Raw genomic sequence first — 26,111 nt, 5'->3', positions numbered from 1 at the left:
GTTATCCTGCAAGTTTGAAAGTGACACAATATGATGACCAAGATATTCATCTAAGCTCCACGTTAGACTGTCAGGGCAAAGAGGATGAGACTCACCCGACTATAATTCCATATCTCCCCCTCTTTCAAGCGAGCACAGATGAACAATAACCAGGACCTAAAAAGACTATTTGCCTAAAGAGTGCTGCGCATCTTCCGGAAATCACGTTGGATCGAAGTAAATGCTTTGGGAAAACTTCAAAAAAAGTCCAGACCAAAACAATCTCCGATCGTGACCCGCTATGCCGAATTCGGCAACCATCCGCCAACAAATCGCCGCCTCAACCCCCGCCTTTTCGTCCGTCCACACTTTTAAAGCAGCGTCACTATCTTTCAGCATACAATATCGAAGCAGCTTCTCCACCACTATGAACCATGATTCGATCCCTTCCGAGGCTGATACAACACTCAACCCTTCAGTCTCGACTCTCCTCCATCCTTCCCTGACATCAGTTGCCGAAGACGCGTCGACCCTAGCTGCCCACCAGGACCCGCACCTAGTTCCAACCCATCGACAAGGCCAAGTTAGCATTGACGATGACTCGCTCCACGGTCTACAATGTGCCGTTGAAGAGCTCGACTACACTCGACAAGCTCACCAGTCTCATCATCAATACCATCATCAACAACCCCATCTTCAATCTCTCGTAAAACGACCCGACCAACATGTCGACATCCGCACCATTCTTGATCCACCGAACCTTGATGCATGGCGAGAACGGCTTTTCAATGTCGATGAGATGATAACTCTAAGTGAGGAGCAGTGCGTTTCTCCATGGCTTCCTGCAGATACAATGCCCTTGTTGATAAGTCCCAGATTCCTTACATACTTCCCACACATCGACAACGTCTACTCCCACCGGTCAACTCAACACTACAAACGCAAACCGCTGATTTCCCACTACTGGGACTGTCGCCTGAAAGGTCGACCTCCAGGGACACCGAAATCCAATGATCCCAACAAAAAGAAACGTAAGCGTACTGCCCGCCAGCGGGATCTCTGTGATGTAAAAATTAAGATCACAGAGTACTTCCCGGGCCACGATGTTATGGGGTCAGATCTAGGTGTCCTTGATGGACTTGGCGTCCCCGGCCCAGTACTCCAGGAGTCTGCTGTCCGAGAGGAACAACAGGCTCAAGGCCAGCAGTTTGGGTTATTAACGCCGAGCCTGAACCCACCTCTACCAGAGGGTCATCCAGGGGTCAACGGCCAGAGGTATTTTACTATCCAGCGAGTAAATGGGAATGGTGCGAACGGAAAGAACGATGGTGTGAGTGGTGGTCATCGTCATACGCTGGAGGATAGTGACCGCGTGAAAAAGAATAGTGTGCAGCGGTTCTTATTGCAGGAGGTGAAGAAGGAGAAGAGGTTACTAAATGTAAGTTCGTTTCTATATTCTTGTTGATTGATCCTGGCACAAACGTGTTACGTCATTCGGCGGAGAAGTGCCTATCGCCGATTATCTTCCCCGCTCGTGAACTGCAACTTCTCTTCCCATCCATTATGCTCCGAAGATCCGTTCCTGTCTTGAAACCATTGCTGTTTGGCAATCTATCCAAGCGTGCTCCATCTGCGGTTAGGACTCGATTGATTAATCTCCCTTCTAATTACCACTGCGCACAGACTAGAGTAATGGCTACCCAAAATCAAATTCAGAAACAGTACCATACCAAAGCCACCGGCCTGGCTGCCCAGACAGTCGCGCACCGCTCACAAGACAATGAACTGAAATTATATGGAAGTTGCTTTTGGTACGTTCACTCTAGTTTATATGCTTATATACATCGCCAGTGCTGACCACTGCTAGCCCTTTCGTACAGCGCGTATGGGTTGCCCTTGAGATCAAGGGAATACCCTACCAGTATATTGAAGTTGACCCCTATAAAAAGCCCCAGTCATTGTTGGACGTGAACCCCAGGGGACTTGTTCCAGCCTTGCGGCATGGGGACTGGGGCTCATACGAGAGCTCCGTATTGCTGGAATACGTAAGTCTCTAACCCTGCGCCACTGAACCAACTTGATCCAATCCTAACATGGCCTTAGTTGGAGGATCTGAATGTTGGGACACCGTTGCTTCCACCCGGAGACGCCAAGCTGAGGGCGCATTGCCGACTATGGACGGATTTTGTATGCACCCGTGCTTATCATCCCTTTCACTTCTGACGATCATAGATCAACCGCCACATCGTCCCAAACTTCTACCGTGTTCTTCAAGAGCAAGACACACAGAAGCAAATAGCCAATGCACAGGAGCTCCGAGATGCTTTCAACACATTAGTCGGCGCCGCAGATGCGCAGGGCCCGTTCTTTCTGGGCGCTCAGATCTCGTTCGTTGATGTCCAGGTCGCTCCCTGGGTTATCCGCTTGCGCCGTGCCTTGAAGCCTTATCGTGGGTGGCCAGACCCGGAGCCTGGCAGTCGCTGGGGAGCCTGGGTCGACGCTATTGAGAACAATGAGCACATCCAGGCAACCACGAGCACCGATGAGCTCTATCTGGATAGTTATGAGCGATACGCTCGTAAGTGGATTGCTGATACAACGCGATCACAAGCTGACGTCTTTAGAAAACCGTCCAAACACGTCCCAGGTTGCCAATGCAATCAACTCTGGAAGGGGCCTTCCCTAGCTTGTTGCAGGTCACTGCTATACCATCTAGCATCATAATACTATTCTGAGCAGCGACCCGGAGTCGCGTCCCACCAACACAGACAGGCGCGATGCGCCAATCCTTGATGAGGGATAGCTGTTTCGTTTTCGTAGTCTACCCTCCACGGGCACCCCTGTGGCCCATTCTAAACCCGCCCCTTCCGCTGCTATCAGGGCCACGAGGACTGCGGATCGGCTGCCTCGGAGACTGCGAATCATCCTCCTTTCGGACATTGCCCTGCTTCTCCCTCCGCGGCCCAAAGCTCGAGTTCGGTTTAGGAGACCCCGGATCGTAGAGCTGCTTAGACTTTCCGGATGCAGCAGACAAGTCCCGCTTGTCACGGTTGTTGTCTCGCCCATTGCCACGGCTTCTCCCTTTGCCTCGGCCCTCGTGTTGTTTAGGCGGGGTAGCACTGCGTGGCGACGACGCACCGGAAGTAGGGGCAGACGGGCTACCGAACAGCCTCTCCCGGACTTCTTCATATTTGCGTTGCTTCTCTTCCAGATTGCGCAGCGCAATAGCCTGCCGCTCCTCAGGTGTGGGCTGAGGCGGTCTATCCTCATCAGAGTCGTCATCCTCGTTCAACCCCAGTCTTCTCATACCGGCGCTGGCAGCGTCTACTGAAGATGATTGACGCGTAGCTATTTGTGGGTTGCGACTGAGAACAGTGACGGTGGGCTTGAATTCCTGCTTGAGCGGGACATTCGACCGCGCCTCTAGATAATGAAACGTCTGAGGAGATTCTCTGTAGCGGGAAAAGGTCAGGCAACGTCCACATAGTCATGAAAGTGGTATACGTACGCCTCGGCCCATAGCTGGCGGTTAAATTCGGCCTGTTGGGCTCGGCGCTGGGCCTTGGTGACTTTCGAGGAGACTTTCTTCTCCTGCGGAGGCGGGGCGGATTCTGCAGCGAAAGTCTAGGAGAGCAATTAGCCAGAGGATCAAGGTAGTCGCACGGCCGCGTGCGAAGGTAGTGTGCACATACATCAGCCTGACTCTCCCAGTCCTCCTCCCAGGCGTCGGGGCCACTTGAGGGCTTTGCGCTCATGGCCAAGGGATATATCGCTATAGCGCGTAAAACAGGTTCTGAACGAGTGAACGACGTGACCCAGAGTCAGTGGAGTCTAGTAAGTAAACCAAAAAGAACAAGTCCAATGTATTAGCCGGGTGGCTTAGTTTAAAGGAGAGAATGACCGAGGGGTAAGTAAGACGAGGGGAAGAAAATCGTCTAGTTGGAAGAGGAGTTCAGAAAAGCGGAGGAAAATGGCGGTTGCCGCCTTGTGCTTAGTTAAGATCGCCGACCTCAAACTTATCCCCGATCATACACTTCCATCTCAACTGCACATCAACGAATTGTCTCGCTTTGTTGTTTTCTGTTTCGTCTATTGCTTGAGTGATTGCCTTACCTTACCTACTTGATAAAATCATATATCATGGCTACCGGTTTGTGCTCATACCAGCCCCTCCACACAGTTCCCCGCTGCATCACATACAACCAACCTCCACTTGTCTCCCCACCACCCACACACCTTATTAACCATAACCAACCATCACAGACCCAGACGGCGACTCTCAAATGGCCTCCTCCCCGGAATCATCCCATGGCCTCTCCGAAGACTCTCACCCGGGTACCCGCACCCCAACCAACAAGCTCACCAACCCGCGTCCTCCTCCCTTCGGCGGCTCAGAACTCTCCCCGCCCGGCTCTCAAACACAAACCGCTACTCTGAACACACAGGGACAGATGGCCTTCAACCAGAGCCTAATTGACTCTCCGCTCGCGACGCAGACAACTCAGCAGGTACAGCAACAGCAGCAGCAGGCACAGCAGATGGATGCGCCGGGCGCAGCGTGGATGAATAAAAGGGCAGAAGAGGAGTATCAGCGCGCGATGGAGTACGTGGTTGATCATGATTTCAATCTGGGTATGTTGTTGATATATGGTCTTCCATGGCTGAGTTAGTATGGGTTGGGTTGAGATGTGCTAATTATTGGATGGTATAGATGAATTCGGAGATCCGTTTGATGAGAGGGATGTCGAGGAGAAGTTGTTCTGAGGGTGATTCTTGCATTGTGTGGGTATAGCGGTGGTGTTTGGGGAGTTGGTGATTTTGATTATCTTTTTACTCTTGTTTCTGTGGTTTGGGGTTGAGGGTGTATGCATGAGTTATGAGCATGAGATATGAATTTGTTGCATCTGGTTGCTAGTTCTTTCGGTTATGTTAAGAGGGGGATGGGTGTTAAGAGGGTCAGTAATGGTAGAAACCGGCCAAGGCCTCTTCAAATAGTATTTGACGTCGTAGGAATACCTAAGGACTTAAAAGGCAGGCTTGCATGGCTAGCAACACATTGCAGCATTTTATGTCTGTCTACCTCTCTGTATCCCATAAAACATATCAACAAAGCAACATCTCACACATCATCATATCCAACAGTACTACACACCCTTACCCGCAAGCACAAACCCTTCCAACTCACTATACGCCCCCGAAGCCGTACCTCGAGCGCCTCAAAGCTCGGTGGCTTCAATAAGAACATAACGAGCATCGATACTAACCTGTTTCACACCGTTCATCGCGATGTCTAGCACAACCACCCGGCCTTACTCCATTTTATCCGAGATTGTATTGCCCTCTTGCTCGTGCCATATTGGTTTCCGCCGAAGGTGGTATGCTCCACGAAGGCTTCATGAGATATGAGCTCCTCGAACATCGGCTTATCTATAAAGATGTAGCTCTTGCTGTGGATTTCGTCGGCCCGTGGTGCGCGGGTCGTGTGGGACACCGAATGCGAATGTGTCCGGATGTGCTTCGAATAGTTTCTTAATTAGTATACATTTACCAACGCCAGAGGGGCCGGATGTTACTATTGATAGGGCGTCGGGGGTGGTTGCTGGGGGGTCTGTTAGTTGGGTGGTGGATGGGGGGTGGGTGGCATTTGGTTTATGAGTGATTGGGGGCTGGTTATGTGAGAGTGCCTTGGTATAGTATCTATTGGTGACTACTATCACATGGAAAGAGGAGGATCTAGATGTAAAGGGGCTGTGGCGGTCGAGCATCATGTTCGGCTAGTTGCATATATTCGTTCATTACATGGTGAATTTGTATCAGTATGGTTTGCTGAGCAGTCGTTATGGTTAGCTTGTGCGTTATCTAGCAAGCGGAAAGCAATGGCTATAGTTGCGAAGCCTGCTACTAGATATTTCTGGTGAGATGAGTCGACCCTGTTTACGTCTACTGGTGTTGAATATCTCTTGATCATCAAATGATATGCTCGAATACATCATTCAGAACCATCACTGTACTATATGGAGTCGGAATGTGATGATGAATAATACTAGTATCTCATGTGAGAAATCGCATTGATAAATCTTAAAGACACAGATGAACATTATCCTGAAAACAAAATACCCTTCATGCAAATATCCAGCTATATCCTAATAACAAAAATGCATTTCTATTCCAAAACCCAGTATAAACCAAACAAGCAACAAGTATAACCCTAACCCCAACCATAAAACTCCATCAATGTCCCATCACACATAACCATAACCCGAGATAGGAAGGACTAGACCATAAACCCTACACCGGCGACGTATTACTCGCAATCTTGATTCCATTATCTCTCGCCATCCAATGCAAATCCCTTAGTCGTAACTGGCGCATGTATATCCTCTGCTCTGGAGGGAAGTCGAGGTTCCTCTCCTCACCGTAGAACCCATTAGTCGCAAGGTAATGGATGGAGTAGCCGAAGACAGAGACTACAACACAGCCGAGGATGACGAAAAAGATGATGGCTTCTTTGGCGATGTAGACCATTTTGTTTGTTTTCTTGTGTGGGAGGGAGAGGTGGTGGTGCACGAGGCAGATAGTAGTGGGAACTGTTAGAGGTGAGGGTTAGAGATTGCCAGTGTTTAGGGTGAGTGCGTGGGAAACCCACTGTTCTGCAGCAGTATATATACCCGTAGTTGGATGAACTTGGAAGTATTCCAGTTGAAGTATAACCCTCTCAGAGGTATAGAAGTAGTAGTAGTAGCGATATAGAGAGAAAAGTATGAACGTAACGAGCGACTGCACACTGAATCCAGATAGATGTATAGAAAGAAGGACAATAGTCGAATAACGAAAGGATAAAATTCTGCTTCTCTCCATCCATCCTCCCTCTCCTGCTCACCTCTTTATACCCTCCCATCGCCCAATTTCTCTAATTCTCACCGTGAAAACATGCCCTATCGAAAGATCTATTCTGAGATATAGATATCGCACTATCTTTAATCGGGTATAGCGTATCGCCCATATGATGTCATTAGCGAGTGGGCCAATCATATGCCTCTAATTCTCATGTGGATTGGGTTTAGCGTGAACAGTATTATAACTTTGGAGGATATATCAGAGCTGGAATGCCCCGTTGATAGGATGCGGACTTTGTTAGACATGTCTGATGTTCGGGATTTGGTTGGTGAGAAGGATTTGGAGTATGTACGCGTCCCTACTTTTATTGTGTTAAGTGCTTGGCTCAGCGTTAAGCTAAGGCTGCTACCTACCTACCCATACCCAGATGAACTCCTGATAAAGTCCTTTTACCTGCTAGCTGATAAATCAATCACATAATATCTTTGGTTGTTTTATTCATTTTGTGCAATGTCAGCACTATGCAGTTAATGCATACAGTAGTATCTCCCCATCTCGAACCATTCCTTCAACCATCACCATCAACATCAACAACACCTAAATAACACCATCCATCACCAACGAACCCACATCAAAAACCCTTACAACCCCTTCCCATGCTTCTTCTCCGCCTCCCTATTCTTGAAGGGAAACCCCGTAGTCCTCTTATCCGCCCCGGTCTTCCGACTAATCTTCCCATTACTGCTGGCAAAAAGCGCACACCAGATACCCAACGAAGCAAGCGCCCCGGACACCACCATCCCGACTCCAAACGCCAATTGGCCCTTATCCGCGAACCAGGCGTACGCATACCCGGCCGAAATAAAGTGGAAAACGGTGGTCACTTGCATTGTCGGCACCGCGTAGGGCGCCTTGGGATCGGAGTCGTCGGTTGTGACGGGATCGGTGATGGACGCCGTGAGGGGGATGGAGCCGGTCAGCATGACGGTTAGGATGGCGATTGTGAGGAGGCCCATGCCCAGACAGCGAGAGAGGTAAGTTTCGATTGCTGAATTGGATTAGTTTGGGTTGTTGAAGAATGGTGAGTGGAAGGAGGGTAGGTACAGGTTGGCTGTCTGCTTTCTTGTTCGAGCATTGTGGTCATCATTTCCGGGACAGCGATTAGGGCGACGCTCTGGAGGGAGAGCCAGCCCGCTGTTGAGTAGGTGTAGGCGTAGAAAACCTGTTGTTCATGGTGTTAGCTTGTGAAAAGTTTGGGGGGAAGGGGGTTGGTTTAGCTTACGTCCATGGCTGTAGATCTGATATGCTTCTGTTTGTTGTTCGTGATGAACTGTAGTACTAACTTTAGAATTGAAATTGAGTAAAGAGAACCAACAATTGGAGAAGTAGCTAAGAACTGCCGAGCGATACCTGTCTTATAAGGTAGAGCTCGTGAGGTCATTGCTAGCTCAAGCGCCCATGATGTCATTCATTCCCAGTTTGCAGATCTACGGCTGACTCATCCAGCGCAGCAATCCAGGCACCGGTGCTTTGTTATTCAATCCGGGTTTGATTGAATGCAGGGATTATTGCGATGTGGGATGGATTGAAAGGGTTGGCTGTGTGATGGCGTTCTGACTGACTGGTCTCGTGAACGATGTTGGTGTCCCGTTCCGCAACGGTAGAGCCAAGATCTTAAGGCTACTTAATCTGCGATGATATGCAGTTCCACGTCATTAGACTGTCTTTGAGCCTATTGGCCTGGGAATGGAATTTATATTAGCTAGATGGATTTGGAACTATGGACTTTGCCATCTACGAACTCCACTGAGAACTAATCAGTCGAAGAGTATGCTTTTGAATTAAATTCTAATCATTGATTCATGATAATAAGCCAATATCAACGCCTTCGTACACCGATATATGTAGAGTCAAAATGCATGTCCCGCGAGATCTTTTCCTTCCTAGTTAATGTTGCTCTTGCGCAGGTATCTGGCGAAACTGTGATCCGCATCCGAAGGAGCGCTCTGATCTGCCAGCGCATCCTTGTACCGCTGTGAGAGGCCTTCATCGTTACCCGCTGGGGGAGCACCGCCATATCCATCCTCATCGGAATCGTCATCGTCGTCAAACCCTCCCTGGCCAGCCGCATCTTCTGCCTCTTCTTCTGCTTCACTGACGGTCTCGGCTTCATCCTTGCGCTGACGACTAGAGCTGGAGACACTCATATCCTTCATCAGCTTGCCCAGCTCCAACTCCCGTTGGGCGGCCTTGGTCTCCTCGCGCTCCTTCTTCTTGCGCTCCAGCTCGGGCTTGTAGTCACGCTCGAACTCCTGGCGCTTCTCCTCCACGGCAGCGAAAAACTCATCGATACCATCACCCGTCATGGAACTCACACCAACGACGTTCAAGTGACGGTAAAACTCCTCCAGCATCAAGCTCATGCTGTTAAGTAGCGATCCCATGTATCCACTTCCAGCGCCGAAACCACCAGCTCCACCCTCTGCACCAAACGCACCCGACTCTTCTTCTTCCCGCAGCGCCTGCTGAAACGCATCGAAGTCGGACATCCATTCCTTGGCAAACTCGGCGTCCTGCACGTCGGTCTTGTTGAAGACAAGGATCATCGGCAGCTTGGTCTTGTACAAGATACTGCAGGCGTAGAGCATGTTGCTCATGAAAGTGCTGGTGGAGCTGGTGCGGGGGGTATCAATGACATAGGCGATGACGGTAGGGAAGGAAGATGCCAGGGTCTCAAGTAGAATGCTTCCAGATGCGCTCCATACGAACACTTCGATCTGTCCCGGGGTGTCGACGAGGATGTGCTCAATGGGCTTGGCGGAGGGGTTGCTCGGGTTCGGGGCAGTGCGCTTCTCCAACAGGGCGATGATCTGGTCGACCTTCGTAGCGAACAAGTTGAGGGAGGTGAGAATGCCGCCGTTGGGGCCGAGGTTGTACTGCTTCATGACTTCTCTGTAGTTGATGGAGTCGCGGATGTCAATGTTGCTCTCGAAGGGAACGGAGTAGACGGCGGGGTCCAGGTTCAGCACGTAGGGAACCTTCTTCTTCGAGTGGAGATGCGAGTTGATTCTCTGCATGAAAGTCGTCTTGCCGGAGCCTAGGTAGAAGAGCTCGTCAGAAGATGAAATGAGATGGGAGCAGTATCGGCATACCTGCCATGCCGACGCAGACGACGGCCACCGGTGATTGCGCCATGATGAAAAATGGGTAACAGAAAAGCTATCAAACTCGACAGTAGTTTATGTGAAGCTTGACAAGCTAAAAGCTTCAGACAAGTCCGGATAGGATGGTGTTGACGGCGAACAAGTGAAGCGGGGAGCCGAAGAAAAAGGAAAATGTTGCGTCGCGGGGATGGAGAGATCGGCTCCGGTGGAGTCTGGACCGCCCAGACGTCATTCCGTCCGAAGCCTTTTCTTCGCTTCTTCCTCATTTCTGTTTCCTCAGCAGCTCAACCATCACAATGACACTCGAAGATTTCGAAAAATCGCTAGCGGAGGAGCAGGAACACAGACGCGAGAAGAGCGACAGGAGTCGGCATCGCCATCACCGCGACCGTGATCGTGACCGCGACCGTGATCGTGACCGCAGCCGAGAGCGCAGACACCACCACCGCCGTCACCGCTCGTCCAGGTCGAGAGAGCGCGACCATGAGAGACGCCGGGATTCACGGCGTAGCGAAGACGACGGACATCGCCATAAGCGATCGCGTCATTCGACCGACCATGGAGATGATCATGATCATGCACACAAGCGCCGACACCGCGACAGCAGAGATGAGACGGACGCGCCTGCCCCGGTGGAGGAAGTCGTACAGGAGGAGCCAACGCGCATGAAGAGGGATGCATGGATGCAGCCTGATGGAGTCGATGTCGACTACGTCCAGCGACGCAATACAACGCGTTTGCAGGAGGAACCAAAGCCGAAGATACTGCAGGCGGACTTTGAGCTGAAAATCCACGGCAAGGAGCTCAACACCCATTTACACGATTTGAAGGAGGGCAAAGTGCTGGAGGAGATTGAAGAACAACCAGCGCAGCATGAGGTGGACTATACGTTTGGTGATGAGGGTGCTCAGTGGAGAATGACTAGGCTCAAGGCCGTCTATCGGGAGGCAGAAGAGACTGGCAAATCGGTCGAGGAGGTCGCCTTGAACCGGTTTGGAGACCTACGATCGTTTGATGATGCACGGGAGGAAGAAGCAGAATTGGACCGCCGCGAACGGTACGGTGAAGGTTACGTGGGCAAGGAGAAGCCTACGGGTGAACTTTTCCAGGAGAGAAAGCTGGAAGAGGATGTCCACCGCGATCCCCATGAAAATCTCCGCAGTCCCGGCAAGGAACTCGATGCGCAGGGCCAGGGCAAACCAATGGAAACTGTGCCACCGCCAAATACGACACAACATCTGGATCTGACGGCTCTCAACCGATTGAAGGCTCAAATGATGAAAGCCAAGCTCAAGCGCGCGCCAGATGCAGCCGAGCTCGAGGAGCGCTATAATGCAGCCGCAGCTGCCATGTCAAACCGGAAAGAATCCGATGTGGTGGTTCTGGGCGTCATGGAGAACCGGATGCTGGCTGGCACTCGGAACGAAGTGAAGGCGGTTGATAACCGGCGCGGCCGTGAACGTGGCAAGGTAGAGGAGAACGACGAAATGACAATCGAGGACATGGTCCAGGAAGAGCGTCGCACCCGGGGGCAATTCGGAGGTGACGGTCGACGTATGGCGGAGCGAATTGCCAAAGACTCCAAGTTTGAGGTGAGTACTTTACCAATCAAACTCACGAATACAATGCTAACGTAGACAGAATGACCTGGAATACATGGACGACAATGCCTCCAAGCTGGCCAAAAGAGTGCACCGATCCGAGATCGACATCAAGAACATCACCATCAACGAGCTGCAAAAGATGAACCGCATCCTCGACAACTGTCCTCTCTGCCACCACGAGGACACGAATACGCCGCCCGTCGCACCCGTAGTAGCATTAGCAACGCGGGTCTTCCTCACTCTTCCCACGGAGCCAGAGCTCAACGAGGGCTGTGCCACCATTGTTCCCATCCAGCACCGCACGAACCTACTCGAGTGCGATGACGACGAATGGGAGGAAATCCGGAATTTCATGAAGAGTCTAACCCGCATGTATCATGACCAGGGCCGCGACGTGATCTTCTACGAGAACGCAGCTCAGCCGCATCGCAAGCGACACGCTGCCATGGAAGTGGTCCCTCTGCCCTACAGTCTCGGAGAGACATCTCCGGCCTTCTTCAAGGAGGCCATCCTCTCCTCGGACGCAGAGTGGTCCCAGCACCGCAAGTTGATCGACACCCTAGCCAAGTCCAAGCAAGGTATGGGACGGAGTGCCTTCCGGCGGTCGATTGCGCGGGAAATGCCCTACTTCCATGTATGGTTTGAGCTAGACGGCGGACTGGGCCATGTGGTGGAGGACGAGAACCGCTGGCCTCGGGGGGATCTTTTCGCCCGAGAAGTCATCGGAGGAATGCTGGATCTGGCGCCGGATGTGATTAAGCGGCAGGGACGCTGGCATCGCGGTGGAGATCGGCGGGTGGCTGGCTTTCAGAAGCGCTGGAGGAAGTTCGACTGGACACGCGTGTTGGTGGAGGGCGCACCCTAAACTCTATGGAGATAGTTACTTAGTTTGTATAATGAGGGAGTTTCATATGACTCACCCTGTCGTCTTTATAGCCACTGATGTCTTTGTATACTCTACATCGCACCAACCGGAGATGAAGCCGAAGTGTCAACTCGATAACGGGAGCGGGGCCGTGGGGGTTATTTCCCTATCTCTGTTCTGTATAGACTGTTATCCTTCAATTCTTCTCTGATTTTTTCTTTCCTATCGGGCACTTGATTTCACTCCCTCTCAGTACTCCAAACACTGTAAGCCAATTCCCGATCCCCAAATAGTAATCTTCGTGGATCCCCACCCCCACTCGGTATATAACCGCCCGAGGGGTCTATCTTCGGCAACCCCCACGACATTTACCTCTCTCCAATACTTCTCTCACTTGCTGTCCTCTTCCCTCTCCTCTCACAAAGATAATAATCAATCAGTCACACAAACACAAAAACAATGGGCTCCAGCGACCCCAAACCCAAAGTTCTCCTCCTCGGAGACATCATCCAGTACGTTTACATCCCCAATCACTACATCAATCACATCATCATCATCCCCGCACCCAAACACTACCCCTCCATCCACCACGAAACACAACCACATACTAACGAAAATAACATCTACAGCGCCCACAAAACCTGGTCCTCCCTCTCCGACATCGCCGATCTAATCCGCCCAACAGCGACCAACCGCACCGAATTCATCCAAGAATGCCAATCGGGCGCCCTGGACGGCGTCATCGCCGCATACCGCACCTTCGACAGCGTGAAAATCACCGGTCTGGTTGACGAGGAACTCGTCAATGCGTTGCCTAAGTCGTTGGTGTATTTGGCTCATTGCGGTATGCCAACCATAACATACAATACACTATAAATCCCTCTAGACACCACTATCGAAACGATTATACTGTTACTAAATGAAATGAAAATGCAGGAGCCGGCTACGACCAAATCGACCCGCACGCATGCAGCGCACGATCCCCAACCCCCATCCGGATCTCCAACGTCCCCACAGCCGTCGACGACGCCACCGCCGATGTAAACATGTTCCTGATCATCGGAGCGCTGCGCAACTTCAACGCGGGCATGCACGCCCTCCGCGAGGGCAAGTGGCGGGGCCAGCCTGCGCCGCGACTGGGACATGATCCGCAGGGTAAGGTGCTGGGGATCCTGGGGATGGGTGGGATCGGGAGGAATCTGAAGAAGAAGGCGGAGGCGTTTGGGATGCAGGTGATTTATCATAATCGGAGGAAGCTGAGTGAGGAGTTGGCGGATGGGGCTAGGTATGTCAGTTTTGATGAGTTGTTGGCGGAGAGTGATGTGGTTAGTTTGAATTTGCCGTTGAATGTGAGTAATATTATCCCCCCATTGTCAATGTCCTTTGGGTAGGGACGAGATGGGATGGGATGGGATATGTATGTGCTGACGATGGATAGAAACATACTCGCCATATTATCAGCACGGCTGAGTTTGCCAAGATGAAGGATGGTGTCGTGGTTGTTAATACTGCGCGCGGTGCTGTTATGGATGAGGAGGCGCTCGTGCAGGCGCTTGATAGTGGGAAGGTGTATTCGGCTGGACTGGATGTCTTTGAGGAGGAGCCGACGGTGCATCCGGGTTTGGTCCGCAATCCGAATGTCTTGTTGGTGCCGCATATGGGTACTTGGACTGTTGAGGTGGGTGTTCCATTACTATCATAATCGTGGTGATCTATCTCAGTACTAATGCTATGGCTACAGACGCAAACTGGCATGGAGGAGTGGGCGATTGAGAATGTCCGCATGGCGCTGGAGACGGGCAAGTTGAAGAGTCCCATCCCAGAGCAGGCGGATCTATGAATACCATGTTGTACACAGTATATACACTAGACTACGATAGAGGGTGCCAGTCGCAGGTACATATATACAAGATGTTCATTATTCATTCTTCTGCAAAAAAAAAGACTCGCAGCTTGTCAGGGCATCCCCGTTCAAGCAGGCGAATTGAGCCATGATATAGATAGATAATCGACAAGAATGTAAACCACCACCTTATCAGCAATGCAGCCGTAATAACGCCATGATAATTGCCATCCAGCTGCAGCGAAACTGAAGCGAATCAACTCCGGAGTCGTGATGCGACGGCTTCCCCGTATGTCCGCACTCCGGAAGGGAGAGAAGCATGGCCCACCAACCGGTTCCATCCAATCTGGGCCAGAGTTGGGGAAAATGTGAACAATAAGCTGGCAACAATGAATGAGCAAAGCAAAGTAAAGAGAAAGGAAAATCTAGTTAAACATCATCAAAGGTAGTCGCCAATCGCTTTTTCATATTACAGGTCGCAAATAGATATCGTCAGTGCATGTCAGCCGGCTCGGATCTACTCCCGCGAGACAATCCAGGACCGAACCACCATGCCGCATATGCGCTTGATCACCTGGGTGGTGCCTTTGCCGCCCGCTTCCTGCTCCAGGAACTTCTGCGCCACGTACAGCTTCGCCCCCGCATCCTTCTCGTTCGTCGTAATTGGTTGCGGGAAGCTGCGCGGAAAGTCTGCCCACCGCTGGCCCAGATGCCGGGCAATGGCAATCGAGTAGATCACGTCACGGTTCTCAAAGGTATCTAGCAAGGTACGGCACCGTGCGAGCGTGTCATCGATCTCCTTGGCCGAGCTCGCTTCGTTATCGTGCAGCGTCAAGAAGTGTCCGATCGAGCTCCAGAAATCCAACGACCGCTGCGTCAGCTGATCGGGCAACAAAGGAGGGTTGGCCGCTGGCTCCCGGGTTGGAAACTGCGCCAGCGGGTTCGAGTCCAGGTGTTCTCCCGTGATCATCGACTCAATGACATCCAACCGCTTGGCAGCAGCCAAAAGATCGAATTCTGGTTGAGTTCCCGTGGAGACATTCATCACATGGCGACACAAAGTCATGGAGCTCCAGACGACCGACGCTTCGAAGCTCTCCAACCGCGCCAGCACATTGGGATCGCCCAGGTTGGGATCATTGAACGCATCGATCAACGCAGAGTACTCAGCCATGAGCTGCGCGTTGGCCAGAAGATGTGTCAATGCCTTCTCCTGGAACCACCGAGTCTCGAAGAACTTGTCAATGGCGGGGGCGTACGTCGCCAGGAAGACCGCCTGAATCTCTTCCAGACGGTTTGGCGGGAGGGAGGTAATCGGGTGAGGGGGAGGAGGCGGAATGCCGCGTAGCGCGAGAAGGTCGCTGATCTGAACTTGTTTTACTGCTCACAGTTAACAGACGTACCGCAAAACACGCTTGGATGAAGCTTACATCTGACGTTGGTCGGCTCTGACGGGGTAGCGCTGGTGCTTGTCATGGCGGGATTGACCGTTGGCTGCAGACCTCCCTCCACGGCGTGCTGAATGCTGGCCATGTTGTTATTGTTGTTCACGTCCAGCGATGGGTCAATTGCAGTGCCGTAATCGTAGCGTTCACTCGGCGGGGCAGGCGACTCAGACGGGGCAAACGGTTGGGAGGCAGCTGGCATGTAACCCGGAGGCGCAGCGGGATATGAAGTAGAGGGATCCTGAGGATTGACCACCAAGGAAGGATGAGGATTGGGAGCAGGCTGAATGGCGGAAGGCGTGGGTTGCTGCTTAAACACGGGGTCGTAACCTAAGCATTCACGCTTGCTCTTGACACAGTTGCGGCAGACAGGATGCCCTTCGTCACACTAATAATAACGGTCAGTGGCAAAACTCAGCCGACAGATAGTGGTCTGCTAGAGCTTGGGAATTAATAAAACAAAAGAATAAGCACGAGGAAGGAGGTTGAGGGATGGCAGCGAAAAAAGGGCAGCGCAGGCAGGCGGGGAGCACAGCGATAGGCGAGTGGGCGCAAACAACAACAAGCGACCGGCGGGGTTGCTGCTGCACAAGCGAAAGGCCCGCCCCCTCCGCCATTCCTTCCTCTCCCCGCCTCTCTGTGCCTTTCTAAACTCAACTGCATCCCCCTTTCTCTCCCTCCAATCCCGTCGCAATTTATTGCTGAGGGGTCGAATTTTCTTCTGTCATATTTTACGTACCTTGATTCTTCGCTTACGACAGGTGAGACACCCCGTCTTGGTCCGACGTTTTACCTCCTTCTTATGCCGTCCGCCCGACAACAGCTTGTTGGGATCTCCCGGTAGCTGATAGCGCATCTGCGCGTTTGCATTCATGCCCATTTGCCCGACATTGGTAGGGTATCCGGTCATGTACTGGCCCACTGACGGCATCGGAGGCATATTGGATGGCATCGGTGAGCCAATAGGTGCCTGGGGGATCTGCGACGATTGTCCCGAAATGGCATGATGATCCATGGGCTGCATCGAGGGCGCATTCATTGAGGGGGAATGGCTCTGGTGGTTGTGGTACATGTCCGATCCTTGTTGCGGCTGCTGTTGCTGCTGCTGATACTGATGCGGCTGTGGCTGCCCCGGCGTATATTGCTGCGGCTGCTGCGACGGTGTATGTTGTGGCGCAGGCGTAGACTGATGGGAGGGTGAATGTGAATGCTGCGGTGGCTGCGCATATTGCTGATGATATGGCTGCTGCGGTTGGGGGGTGTGACCCGGCGTCGTCTGCTGCTGCTGCTGCCCTGGCTGCGGCTGATGTTGTTGTTGCTGCAGTGGTTGCGACTGTTGCTGGGCTGGCTGTTGCAGCGGGGTGCCATTCACAGGAGACTGATACGTAGGAGCAGGCGTAGATGACTGTCCGGATTGCTCGGTAAAGTCAAAGCTGGATGTTCCTGGCCCTGAATGCGTAGGCTCCGACATATGACCTTCGTTGGTCAACGACTTGGTGTCAGGAAAGGAAAAGTCAGGCTCTCCGCCCGGCAAATGCCCATCTGCAGCCGGCAGTGTGGTGTCCAGTGGTGGCAGCGAGGTGTCAATGGGCGGCAAGGAGGGTATTGTCGCATCGATCGGGGGCAGCGAATGATCAAGGTTTGGTAAGTGATCGTCCATTGCCGGCATAGTAGAATCGATCGGAGGCAGAGATGTGTCTATCGGTGGAAGGGAATGGTCTGTTGTTGTCGACTGCGTGGTTTCAACAGGTGGTAATTCGGTCGATTCAGGAGCCGGGTTAGGCGGCTCGCCCGACGTGTTCGTCGGCTCTGTAGTGTCGGCCATCTCAATGGTGAAGTATATTCACTTGGGAGCTCGAGAACACTGGATAAATGAATGTTGAATAGGATTAAACCAACAGTGAGATGAGGACTTGTCGAGGACACGTAGAACTCTGCGGCTGAAAGAACTTGCAGGGGTGCAACGATCGCGAGGTGCTATTTTCTCTAGTCTGGAAGACAGGCGTGTTAGTGACCAGACCTCGGCCCAGAAATTCCATGCACCCTCAAAAGCACCGCAACTGCCGCCCGAAGTGTTATCTGGCTGTGAATGTAAGGGACAGTCAACGGGTTCCGGCTGGGTTTGCGCATGGTCGCGACGGAGTGAGCTGCTGTTGATGCTCCACGGCTTGACCGCGCATCAGAGGACTTTCATAGGCCACGACTCTCGAGTTGATGGCCAGAAACTCAACGGAGCAGTTTGCAGGATGGTCTTTCTCGAAATTTGCAGATCCGATGGCAGTACTGGTATCGGAACCCAGGTGACGTTGAATGCGACCGTCAGGGAATTCCCTCCATGTCGCCCAAACGTGGCACTTCAACGGCGCAACCACCACAGACGTTTGCCATCTCGTAACATCCAACGGCCATCCCGGACCTTCTTTTCTTTTCTGCGAGCGTCGACTCTTGTGCGAGCGGCCAAATCCCCGACTGGAGAAGGGAAGGCAGCGGAGTTGGGCGGGCGCGTTTCGGGAGGCAGGCAGATCGGGGCAGGCAAATGGGAAAGAAGCTCTCGTTAACTTACCATGCACTGGGCCAGATAAGCGAAAAGAAGCGAGCCGAATGACTATAGCACCAAAACACGCAATTCGGCACCAGACAGTCTCCGCATTAGGGGTGGGGGTTGGAGCTGGGATTGCGATTAAAATTGTTGTTGCGCCCGCAAAAGAGAAAGAAAGAGAGAAGAGCTTCGGGCCCGCTTGAAGACTCTCTTTTCTCCCCCGGACTTTTGCCAACGCTTGCCAGTTTTGCGCCAAATTTCCATCGGCAGAGAAAAAAAAAAAAGGAACCAGCCAGTGGCAACTCAACCCGACAACCATGAATGGCTGCACGCGTCTATCAACAACAACACTCATTTAGATTCAATTTAGAAGCTGTGTGAGATTATACTAATTGATAATATTGATGGAACACTATATGACCTTATAGTCGCAACTATCTTCATCATCATCCCAGCTAGAAGCCTTGGCTAAACCTCAGCTGGTCTTTAAATACGTTCCCTATGATATATGAACCCGCCGTTCTACTTGTGTCTACCTGACAGTGTCGCGCCTCTTTGTATGATGTCGATATCATATCATTCTTGTAGACCAGCTTGGCTGATGGCTGCATGTATCCCCATGGAAGCAGTCCAGCATCTGTCACCGGTCTGTGCACAACTCGGACCAGCCGTTCTTGATATTCAGCTTCAGGTTCCACACTTGTAATTCTGTAGATGCCAGATTAAGTCATCTATATGCTGCTCGGCTTCGGATTCCTTAAACACGATCAAGACTTGTCATCGTAATCGCATTACCATCCGTCCTTCTTGTGCAATGTTTGCTAGACCCCAGCCGCCTGGCAGATGCGATCAACAAGTTTGATTTCGCTGACGGTAATGCATCGTCAATATTGCACTGGAGTAATGATGAGAACCGCCAACACGTAACAGCTCCATGTATTTCCGTAAAATGCTAACCGTGATGGGTGCCGTTACTTTCTCATGACCTTGGCCTTGCGCTTCTTGAAAACGACCCCCGCAGCTGGAGCGTCTTCCGGCTCCTCTTTTGTCACAGGAGCCGAGGGGGCAGTCTCACTCTCCTGCTTGACCTGAGACGGCTCACCAGTCTCAGGAGCTGCTGCATCCCCTTCTGACTTGACCGGCATGAACTGGCCCTTAACGGTTTCCGGTGCGTTCTCAGGCTCTGGCTCCGGCGCCGACTCAGCAGGAGTTGAAGGTTTACCCTTTTTGATATCTTTCGTAGACTCCAAAAGAGCATCAAGATCAGTGTCCTCTTGGGCGCCGGGATAGACTCGGGTCCGGGAGCCCCAGCCCTTACTGACGAATCGTTCAGCTTCTTGTTTTGCCTCTTCCTCTTCCTCGTCACGCTCTTCATGCTTTCGTTTGCGTACCCCTAATGACTGGCTGGCCTTTGATTCCTCCGAAGGTTGTACAACTTTCTCCGACAACGTTTGCCACTCTCCGGCCAAAGCCATCTCACTGCGGTATTCATCCGGAATAGCAATACCCATCTCCGCTAGTTGTGCCATTTGTCGCTTCCTTTCTTCCAAAGAAACAGGTCGCTCCTGAGGTTTGGGCGCCGATGCGGGCGCGCGTTTCCAGGGCGCAGCATCCCCATCTTTTCCACCCGCAGATCCGGCCACGGTCTGGCGCAGTCGCTCAACCTCATTCTTCGCTCTTTGTGCTTCGCGCTGTTGTTGTTCATTGTTCCGATGGATGTCGCGAAGGAAGCGCTTCAAATTACCCTGATGTTTGGCCGTAGCCTCATGTTGAGACTTTTCGAAGGCGGTATCGCGAATGAAGATCTTGCATTGCTTGCACCAAAACTTGGGCTATGTCGAAGTCAGTGCTGAGACACGGGAGATTGGAAAGCTTCTGCCTACCGCTGATTTCCAATACTCCGCCATGGTTGTGGACCACTTGTTTGAATTGTTTCTGTAATCGGCCGGAAGATGGATGGACTGCCGGTTGCCAAGATGATATCACGCTGCACGCTGCGTTCCCGACCCGGTGCCGCTAGTCCCAAAGGGGAATTTAGTTGTCGCCTGCCCTGTACTCTGTGAGACTATAAAGTCTCAAAGAGACCTTCAGGTCTTTAGATTAGAAATAAAATATTCAACCACATTGATTTGTTAGCAGCCAATTACGCCTTACTGGCGATATATTACTTGTTGTGATGGCTTCTTCTACGGTGGTCGAGTACGAGTTTGGTGGACCGTAAGCACAAGCCTAACCCGGACCTTTTGGCCTTGATATATTGACGAATTACCGGTAGCCTAGGAGCCACTGCCATCACTATTGGCCTACCTCTACTCCTGACTTTCTTTGCCTTCGGCTGTAACGATGTATCGGGCTGTCCTGTACCTTCGCTGTTGAGCCCTCGCACTTTCACTTGGGAGAAATGGGCCGCGGAGACCGGGTGGCCTGAAGGTGGAATTTGGGCACTCTTCGACTGGAAAGTGACCGTTGCAGTGCTGGCATACTATGTCTTTGTTTTACTCCTCTGGAGACTTCTCCCGGCGCAGAGGGTTCATGGCACTAAACTGGTCCATCACGGTCGTCCCCTCGAGTACCGCATGAATGGTAATTATTACATCCATGTCCCAGGCTGTCATGTGCTTCGGTTGAACTGCGCTGACAATCCTTAACAGCATTCTCGACCAGCGTTGCCGTTTTCGCTGTTTGCGCAATTGGCACATACTTGCAAGGCGCCGAATTTCCCGTGTGGACGTATATCGTGGATCACTATGTGCAAATCTTGACGGCCAATGTGTTGATATCATTTGCCCTCGCCACCTACCTCTATATCAGCAGCTTCAGCGTGGACACCAACTACCCCAATAAGGATCTTCGCGAACTAGCGGCCGGTGGGAGGACAGGAAATATCATCTACGATTTCTACATTGGCCGGGAGTTGAACCCCCGCGTCACTCTTCCACTCTTTGGGGAGATCGACATTAAGACTTGGTGCGAGATGTATCCTGGCTTGACTGGTTGGATACTGCTTGATCTTGCCTTTGTCGCCAAGCAATATCGCAATTTTGGCTATGTCTCCGACAGCATTCTATTGATCACCTTCTTTCAGGGGTTCTACGTGCTCAACAGCCATTATAATGAGTTAGGGCTTCTGACTATGATGGATATCACCACTGATGGCATGGGGTTTATGCTCTCCTTTGGCGATCTCGTCTGGGTGCCCTTCCTATACTCAACACAATGCCGTTATTTGTCTGTCTATCCGCTGCAGCTGGGGTGGTTGAACATCGCAGCTGTGAGCGCCGTCTTTACCCTGGGACTGTATATTTTCCGGGCCGCCAACGATCAGAAGCACATGTTCCGCACGCACCCCAACGATCCGAGTGTGGCAGGCCTGTCGTACATTCAAACCAAGCGAGGAACTAGACTACTTACAGCTGGATGGTGGGGAATGTCACGCCACATCAACTACTTTGGAGATTGGCTACAAGCATTGCCCTTCAGTCTGCCCACGGGCATGGCAGGGTATCTCATCTACCCGGCAGGGAGCATTGTGGCGGCCTCTCAGAGCTTCCAGATGATAGACGGGCGCAAGGTCGTCCAGGGCGAAGCCCAAGGCTGGGGAACAATCTTCACCTACTTCTACGTGCTGTACTTTGCAATCTTGTTGATGCACCGGGAACGTAGAGACGATGCTATGTGTGCGGCAAAGTATGGCGAAGACTGGGAGAAGTATCGGCGGGCAGTCCGGTGGAGAATCCTGCCCTGGATATATTAGACTTCGATATATGGGTAGCTGAGCTAAGTATCATTAAGTAAAATCAAATGTATGGAGTCTAGTATGCTAGCCAATCATCAATGTTCTGAAGGCCCAAATAAGATGATGGTAGTCTGCAGATAGCGGAGATGAGGGTAATCCTCCCTACAACTCTGATGGTTGGCAGGGCAACGAGAACAAACGGCGGCCGGACCAACAACAGCAAATCCACTTCACTCTCCTCCATCATCCTGCTCGCGTTGGGATATTCCCGTGTTACTCAGTATCGCTATTCGGTATCATCCTTTTATCTCAGCGAAGCCCGGTAAATTATCTCGTTATATTCTACAAATTCACCATCTACCGGCTTCAAGTCCCTCCTTCCCGATCTCGCTTGACGTCAGCGCCGAAACACACATTCCGCCGCGGATTCACCATGAAGATGGCGGACTTCGTCTGTCCTTCCGACACATTCCAGGCATGGTGAGTCCATCCTTCTCTTTGGGCGGCCTAAATGTCCGCTGTCTGTTTGGAACTCAATGTGGGAGATCTGTTGCGCCACCGCCATGTTGCGGCCCCCCTTTTCTCCCACCATCGACAGTTCTCCGATAAACATCGTTCAGCCGTGATCGACGCCTTGTTTTCCCCTCACTAACATCTTACTCTCTCTGCAGCCCTCCACATCTACGAACCACCTTCTCTCAGGAGGACCGATTCAGATTTACCCCCGTCAAAGCTACCAGAGCCGCCCCCCGTCCCTGGGAACGCAAACCATCAACCGCATTCCGCGCCCGCGGCAAGTCGCGTAAGGTCTGGAAGCGCTTTCGCACTTCGTTTAACAGCATGAAAGCTCTGCAGCAATTGATTGCGGCAGAGCGTCATACCGTCGACGACGACCTACATTTGGAGATCAACACGTCGCGGAACCCCGGCCTCCGCCGCGGTGTCAAGCGCAGGTGTTTCGCTCTGGAAGCGGACGCCTTGGAGGACAGTGTGCGCGGGCGCTCGTTCTTGGAAACACAGTGGGAGTCCGAGGTTAATGGACGGCGACGTGAGTTTATCCTCCTGGTGCTTTAAGAGATTATCCAGTCGAATGGACTAACGACCCCAGGCAAACTTCCCCTAATCTACAGTGACTTTGTCGACATCCCCGATGAGCCGGTTGAAAATGACAGCCTACAATCAGAAGAGTCGTGTGACGATGTGAAGGACGACCAGGAAGTGCCCACGTCGACGTTGGAGGAAGAGCTCGCGGAGGACCCTGCCGATATGGACGAATCCCCCAGTCTGATCCCGGAAACCCCCACTAAATTGGCGTCCGACGCAGCCTATAGCCGCTCGCTACATGGCCTGTCGCCGCTAGTGGTTGGTGGCATGGTGTTCGGCACTCCAGACTTAAGAACCCGCGAGGACATCGAACAGCCGACTGTGCATCTGTCCGACGCAATTGAAGACGAACCTACGACTCCGCAGGATGATGGCCATGATGAAGACACAGTTTCTACGATGATCGGTGAAGAGCGCACCGACGAAGAGCCGACTGTGCCTGTCGACGTAGAAACCCTAGACGATCCGGCCGCGGCTACGGTCGCTGCACCTGTGCAGGAATTAACGAGTGTGCAGGAGTCAACGCTCGTTCGGTCGGCACTCCGAAGCTCACTGGACGGAGAAGATACTGAGTTGCTCAACAACTTCTTGTCCAAGGCCAAAGCTAAGCGTGAGGCCAAAGCCGCTATGGTCGCCCAGGAGCAGGAGCCTGAAAAGAGTGAGCCTGAACCGGAGGTGCCGGTTGTTGTTGCGTCTCCCACACCGGCGCGCCGCGCGTTGGAGGACCTTGACACCAACTCGCCCTCACCGCAGAAGCCTCAGCTGTCGCCTACAAAGGAGAAAGATGAGGCCGGTCCGCAGCCATCTAGCCCTCGACGCAGCACTCGACCTCGCACCGTTCGCTCTACCAACCTGTTGACGACCATTACCGCTGCAGCTGCAGTACGCAACACACTGTCACTCCGCCGTGCCAAGGGCACAGAATTCGTCTTCTTGCAGCGCACCGAGGCCCAGGAGCTGGCCCTTACGACGCGGCGAAACACGCGACTGAATAAGGGCAATGCACAGGCACCGAAGTTCGTTTTGCAGGGTCTCACACGCAAGTCGCCATCTGGGAAGAAGGCCGACACCGCCCCTTGCACAGATAGCGACACGACAGGAGACGTCTCGGAGCGACCACACAAAACGGCAAAGAAGCATGTGTCGTGGAACGACGAGGAACTGGTGCAGTTCGACGACGGATCAGAGGCAGCAAAGGGCGACGAGCATGACGTTGCGAGCCGCGGAAGCAAGGGCAAAACCCCCGAGAAAAGAAAGGCAGCCAGTAGCCGAACAACGCGGTCTCAAGTGGCGCAGAAGAGTGGTGGGGAGGATCGCGCCGATGCAGCGGCTACTGCATCCGCTACTGCAACGCCTCGGACGCGGCGCGTGCGCCGGCTGGGTCCCGGAGCACCCAAAGCCGACTCGACGGCTGCAACAGCCGTCAGCAATGTTTCCCTGTCCTCGCCGTCGTCGCCCAGCAGCGACAACAGCGCGAGCACGGCCGAGCAGCGCAAGAAGCTGACCCCCAAGTCGCCGAGGCGGGTCCCGGCGACGCCGTTGAAGCCTGCAAGCGACAGCATCAAGACATCACTCCGCAGCAGTAGCGCGAAGACCAACCTGCTGAAGATCAACGCTGGGTCGACGCCAGTGCCTCGGAAGATGCGTCCGCGCGCGTGAATATGATATTGTTGATATCCTCGTTTGCTTTCTCGTTTATTTGGCGTTTCGGGTTAGTGTACATACGGAGGAACCGATAGGAAAGGCGTTTGGTCTGATGGCAGTTGCAGAATCGAATTACTACGTTAATATGAGTCTAATCATTTACTCCCATACAATAGCAGGATAGGTATCAGTAGTAGGTAACTATCCTGTATATTTCTGATACAACCTAAAAGCAAGAAATGCAACACATGGACCTCACTCAGCCTTGCTGTTCCACCATCACATTCAGATCTACACTGCACAGCACCCTCACATCCTTACAGCTGATAGTATGCACCGCGGAGGTGCAGTTCCCTGGTAATCCATGGATATGTATCCAAGCTATAGACTACTCACACGCCCACACACACCTTATATTTCCTCGTACATGGTGGATTTCTGCATGTCTCTGCACGATGATATAACGTCTGCGTTGGGGGATAAGGTTTCCCGCCCTGCATTGTACATATACAGTTAGTAGCTGGGTTGCATGTTGATGCAGTGGGAATATTGATGTTGATGGAGGGTGGTGCCGGTGAGTTACTATTCTGGATGTGGTGTTGATATATATTTTGTTGTTGTGAGGGTAGTACTAGTACTACGTACTAGATACACTTCGTAATAGTAGTAGGGACTAGAGGCTGGTTGTAGGTAGAGGGTCATAAGTTACTACCAGTTAGTCCTAAGTAGTAGTACTAGTAAGCTATAGGAAAGTGTAACGAAGATATACTATCACATCCGCGTGGACTACAAAAACAATATATATTGAGGGAGGTTGTAGATACCCCGTGCAATTATTAGTATTCGAACTAATCGGTTTCGTAAAAGTAGGGCGATATATTTCATCCTAGCCTAATGGAAAATATCTATTCCCTTAGCCGTTGCGACCATACTAGTGCGGAGAGAATATACAACCACACCTCATTCTAATATACTACTGAGTTTTGACTACCAGCATCATCATCAACAACTTAAACTTTGTCACAGTAAACACATGTCGACGATCACCCATTACACTACTACTACAACTACTACAAACTACTAGTACACAATACCACCCCTCAATCACCACATCTCCAATTAAACCACACTAACTACGTACCCCAATTCCTCTCCCTCCCTCTTTCCCATTAATCCCTCAAACCTCAAAAAATTACCCCACATCCCAATCCCCCATCCCACCTACTAAATATGTACATAGTCTACTTTTACTACTTCCACTCCATATACCACCAAAGCTAGTACTGAGAACTAACGAAGCGCAAATCCCACGCAGATCTAAAGCTAAATAACAACAAATACAAACTAACAA

The 26,111-nt window shown here is 51.9% G+C and overlaps 13 protein-coding genes across 13 annotated transcripts; 6 read left to right on the top strand and 7 right to left on the bottom strand.

Annotated features, from left to right (window-relative positions):
• Positions 1–406: 406 nt before the first annotated feature.
• BO88DRAFT_328414 (glutathione S-transferase family protein) lies at positions 407–2,665 on the top strand (the record flags this gene model as incomplete). The annotated part of the gene is made up of 7 exons (XM_025702557.1): positions 407–801; positions 856–1,417; positions 1,486–1,790; positions 1,847–2,024; positions 2,083–2,166; positions 2,212–2,557; positions 2,604–2,665. The coding sequence occupies 7 exons, from the start codon at positions 407–409 to the stop codon at positions 2,663–2,665; spliced, it is 1,932 nt and encodes a 643-aa protein (XP_025567920.1).
• A 135-nt stretch (positions 2,666–2,800) lies between these two features.
• BO88DRAFT_447964 (uncharacterized protein) lies at positions 2,801–3,734 on the bottom strand (the record flags this gene model as incomplete). The annotated part of the gene is made up of 3 exons (XM_025710410.1): positions 2,801–3,431; positions 3,488–3,603; positions 3,672–3,734. The coding sequence occupies 3 exons, from the start codon at positions 3,732–3,734 to the stop codon at positions 2,801–2,803; spliced, it is 810 nt and encodes a 269-aa protein (XP_025567919.1).
• Positions 3,735–3,988: 254 nt separating this feature from the next.
• On the top strand, positions 3,989–5,068 carry BO88DRAFT_399811 (uncharacterized protein). The gene is made up of 3 exons (XM_025705405.1): positions 3,989–4,129; positions 4,243–4,611; positions 4,691–5,068. Exons 1-3 carry the CDS (start codon positions 4,120–4,122, stop codon positions 4,741–4,743), a joined length of 432 nt encoding a protein of 143 aa, XP_025567918.1. The 5' UTR covers positions 3,989–4,119; the 3' UTR covers positions 4,744–5,068.
• Positions 5,069–5,402: 334 nt separating this feature from the next.
• BO88DRAFT_409514 (uncharacterized protein) lies at positions 5,403–5,747 on the bottom strand (the record flags this gene model as incomplete). Its single annotated transcript, XM_025707962.1, has 1 exon — positions 5,403–5,747. The coding sequence occupies one exon, from the start codon at positions 5,745–5,747 to the stop codon at positions 5,403–5,405; it is 345 nt and encodes a 114-aa protein (XP_025567917.1).
• A 349-nt stretch (positions 5,748–6,096) lies between these two features.
• Positions 6,097–6,570, bottom strand: BO88DRAFT_399810 (uncharacterized protein). Its single transcript, XM_025705404.1, has one exon. The coding sequence runs from the start codon at positions 6,502–6,504 to the stop codon at positions 6,268–6,270; it is 237 nt and encodes a 78-aa protein (XP_025567916.1). The 5' UTR covers positions 6,505–6,570; the 3' UTR covers positions 6,097–6,267.
• A 282-nt stretch (positions 6,571–6,852) lies between these two features.
• On the top strand, positions 6,853–7,377 carry BO88DRAFT_3418 (uncharacterized protein). Its single transcript, XM_025703114.1, has one exon. The coding sequence runs from the start codon at positions 7,012–7,014 to the stop codon at positions 7,294–7,296; it is 285 nt and encodes a 94-aa protein (XP_025567915.1). The 5' UTR covers positions 6,853–7,011; the 3' UTR covers positions 7,297–7,377.
• On the bottom strand, positions 7,305–8,408 carry BO88DRAFT_399808 (uncharacterized protein). The gene is made up of 3 exons (XM_025705403.1): positions 8,099–8,408; positions 7,921–8,038; positions 7,305–7,864 (listed from the first exon to the last, which is right to left on the bottom strand). Exons 1-3 carry the CDS (start codon positions 8,102–8,104, stop codon positions 7,458–7,460), a joined length of 531 nt encoding a protein of 176 aa, XP_025567914.1. The 5' UTR covers positions 8,105–8,408; the 3' UTR covers positions 7,305–7,457.
• Positions 8,409–8,636: 228 nt separating this feature from the next.
• Positions 8,637–10,128, bottom strand: BO88DRAFT_377016 (putative ATP binding protein). The gene is made up of 2 exons (XM_025704383.1): positions 9,969–10,128; positions 8,637–9,913 (listed from the first exon to the last, which is right to left on the bottom strand). Exons 1-2 carry the CDS (start codon positions 10,009–10,011, stop codon positions 8,760–8,762), a joined length of 1,197 nt encoding a protein of 398 aa, XP_025567913.1. The 5' UTR covers positions 10,012–10,128; the 3' UTR covers positions 8,637–8,759.
• A 148-nt stretch (positions 10,129–10,276) lies between these two features.
• On the top strand, positions 10,277–12,449 carry BO88DRAFT_420609 (putative cell cycle control protein (Cwf19); the record flags this gene model as incomplete). Its single annotated transcript, XM_025708457.1, has 2 exons — positions 10,277–11,572; positions 11,622–12,449. The coding sequence occupies 2 exons, from the start codon at positions 10,277–10,279 to the stop codon at positions 12,447–12,449; spliced, it is 2,124 nt and encodes a 707-aa protein (XP_025567912.1).
• A 230-nt stretch (positions 12,450–12,679) lies between these two features.
• Positions 12,680–14,355, top strand: BO88DRAFT_3445 (D-mandelate dehydrogenase-like dehydrogenase). The gene is made up of 5 exons (XM_025703234.1): positions 12,680–12,961; positions 13,079–13,293; positions 13,386–13,798; positions 13,888–14,127; positions 14,191–14,355. The coding sequence occupies exons 1-5, from the start codon at positions 12,909–12,911 to the stop codon at positions 14,287–14,289; spliced, it is 1,020 nt and encodes a 339-aa protein (XP_025567911.1). The 5' UTR covers positions 12,680–12,908; the 3' UTR covers positions 14,290–14,355.
• A 454-nt stretch (positions 14,356–14,809) lies between these two features.
• On the bottom strand, positions 14,810–17,562 carry BO88DRAFT_409509 (putative C6 finger domain protein; the record flags this gene model as incomplete). Its single annotated transcript, XM_025707961.1, has 3 exons — positions 14,810–15,672; positions 15,696–16,125; positions 16,477–17,562. 3 exons carry the CDS (start codon positions 17,560–17,562, stop codon positions 14,810–14,812), a joined length of 2,379 nt encoding a protein of 792 aa, XP_025567910.1.
• Positions 17,563–19,247: 1,685 nt separating this feature from the next.
• BO88DRAFT_409508 (putative formin binding protein) lies at positions 19,248–20,183 on the bottom strand (the record flags this gene model as incomplete). Its single annotated transcript, XM_025707960.1, has 2 exons — positions 19,248–20,108; positions 20,160–20,183. The coding sequence occupies 2 exons, from the start codon at positions 20,181–20,183 to the stop codon at positions 19,248–19,250; spliced, it is 885 nt and encodes a 294-aa protein (XP_025567909.1).
• A 206-nt stretch (positions 20,184–20,389) lies between these two features.
• On the top strand, positions 20,390–24,896 carry BO88DRAFT_439673 (uncharacterized protein). Its single transcript, XM_025709725.1, has 12 exons — positions 20,390–20,493; positions 20,552–20,859; positions 20,928–21,953; positions 22,414–22,492; positions 22,684–22,894; positions 22,919–22,952; positions 22,983–23,002; positions 23,033–23,060; positions 23,088–23,170; positions 23,201–23,230; positions 23,252–23,378; positions 23,403–24,896. The coding sequence occupies exons 1-12, from the start codon at positions 20,453–20,455 to the stop codon at positions 24,773–24,775; spliced, it is 3,360 nt and encodes a 1,119-aa protein (XP_025567908.1). The 5' UTR covers positions 20,390–20,452; the 3' UTR covers positions 24,776–24,896.
• The last annotated feature ends 1,215 nt before the right edge of the window (positions 24,897–26,111 follow it).

The sequence above is a fragment of the Aspergillus vadensis genome (genome assembly GCF_003184925.1).
Source record: "Aspergillus vadensis CBS 113365 unplaced genomic scaffold BO88scaffold_1, whole genome shotgun sequence".
Taxonomy (NCBI): Eukaryota; Fungi; Ascomycota; class Eurotiomycetes; order Eurotiales; family Aspergillaceae; genus Aspergillus; species Aspergillus vadensis.
Note: the sequence above shows the minus strand (reverse complement) of the source record. Positions and strands in the feature narration are given on the sequence as shown.

Coding starts and splice junctions, on each gene's coding strand:
- BO88DRAFT_399811 (XM_025705405.1), top strand. Junction 4,612..4,690: donor TGATCATGATTTCAATCTGG/GTATGTTGTTGA, acceptor TGGATGGTATAG/ATGAATTCGGAGATCCGTTT.
- BO88DRAFT_399810 (XM_025705404.1), bottom strand. CDS start 6,504: ATGGTCTACATCGCCAAAGAAGCCATCATCTTTTTCGTCATCCTCGGC.
- BO88DRAFT_3418 (XM_025703114.1), top strand. CDS start 7,012: ATGCCTCTAATTCTCATGTGGATTGGGTTTAGCGTGAACAGTATTATA.
- BO88DRAFT_399808 (XM_025705403.1), bottom strand. Junction 7,865..7,920: donor AGAAAGCAGACAGCCAACCT/GTACCTACCCTC, acceptor AATCCAATTCAG/CAATCGAAACTTACCTCTCT.
- BO88DRAFT_377016 (XM_025704383.1), bottom strand. CDS start 10,011: ATGGCGCAATCACCGGTGGCCGTCGTCTGCGTCGGCATGGCAG. Junction 9,914..9,968: donor CGTCTGCGTCGGCATGGCAG/GTATGCCGATAC, acceptor TCTTCTACCTAG/GCTCCGGCAAGACGACTTTC.
- BO88DRAFT_3445 (XM_025703234.1), top strand. CDS start 12,909: ATGGGCTCCAGCGACCCCAAACCCAAAGTTCTCCTCCTCGGAGACATC. Junction 13,294..13,385: donor GGTGTATTTGGCTCATTGCG/GTATGCCAACCA, acceptor ATGAAAATGCAG/GAGCCGGCTACGACCAAATC. Junction 13,799..13,887: donor GTTTGAATTTGCCGTTGAAT/GTGAGTAATATT, acceptor GACGATGGATAG/AAACATACTCGCCATATTAT.
- BO88DRAFT_439673 (XM_025709725.1), top strand. CDS start 20,453: ATGGCTTCTTCTACGGTGGTCGAGTACGAGTTTGGTGGACC. Junction 20,860..20,927: donor CCTCGAGTACCGCATGAATG/GTAATTATTACA, acceptor AATCCTTAACAG/CATTCTCGACCAGCGTTGCC. Junction 22,895..22,918: donor TTGCGGCAGAGCGTCATACC/GTCGACGACGAC, acceptor CTACATTTGGAG/ATCAACACGTCGCGGAACCC.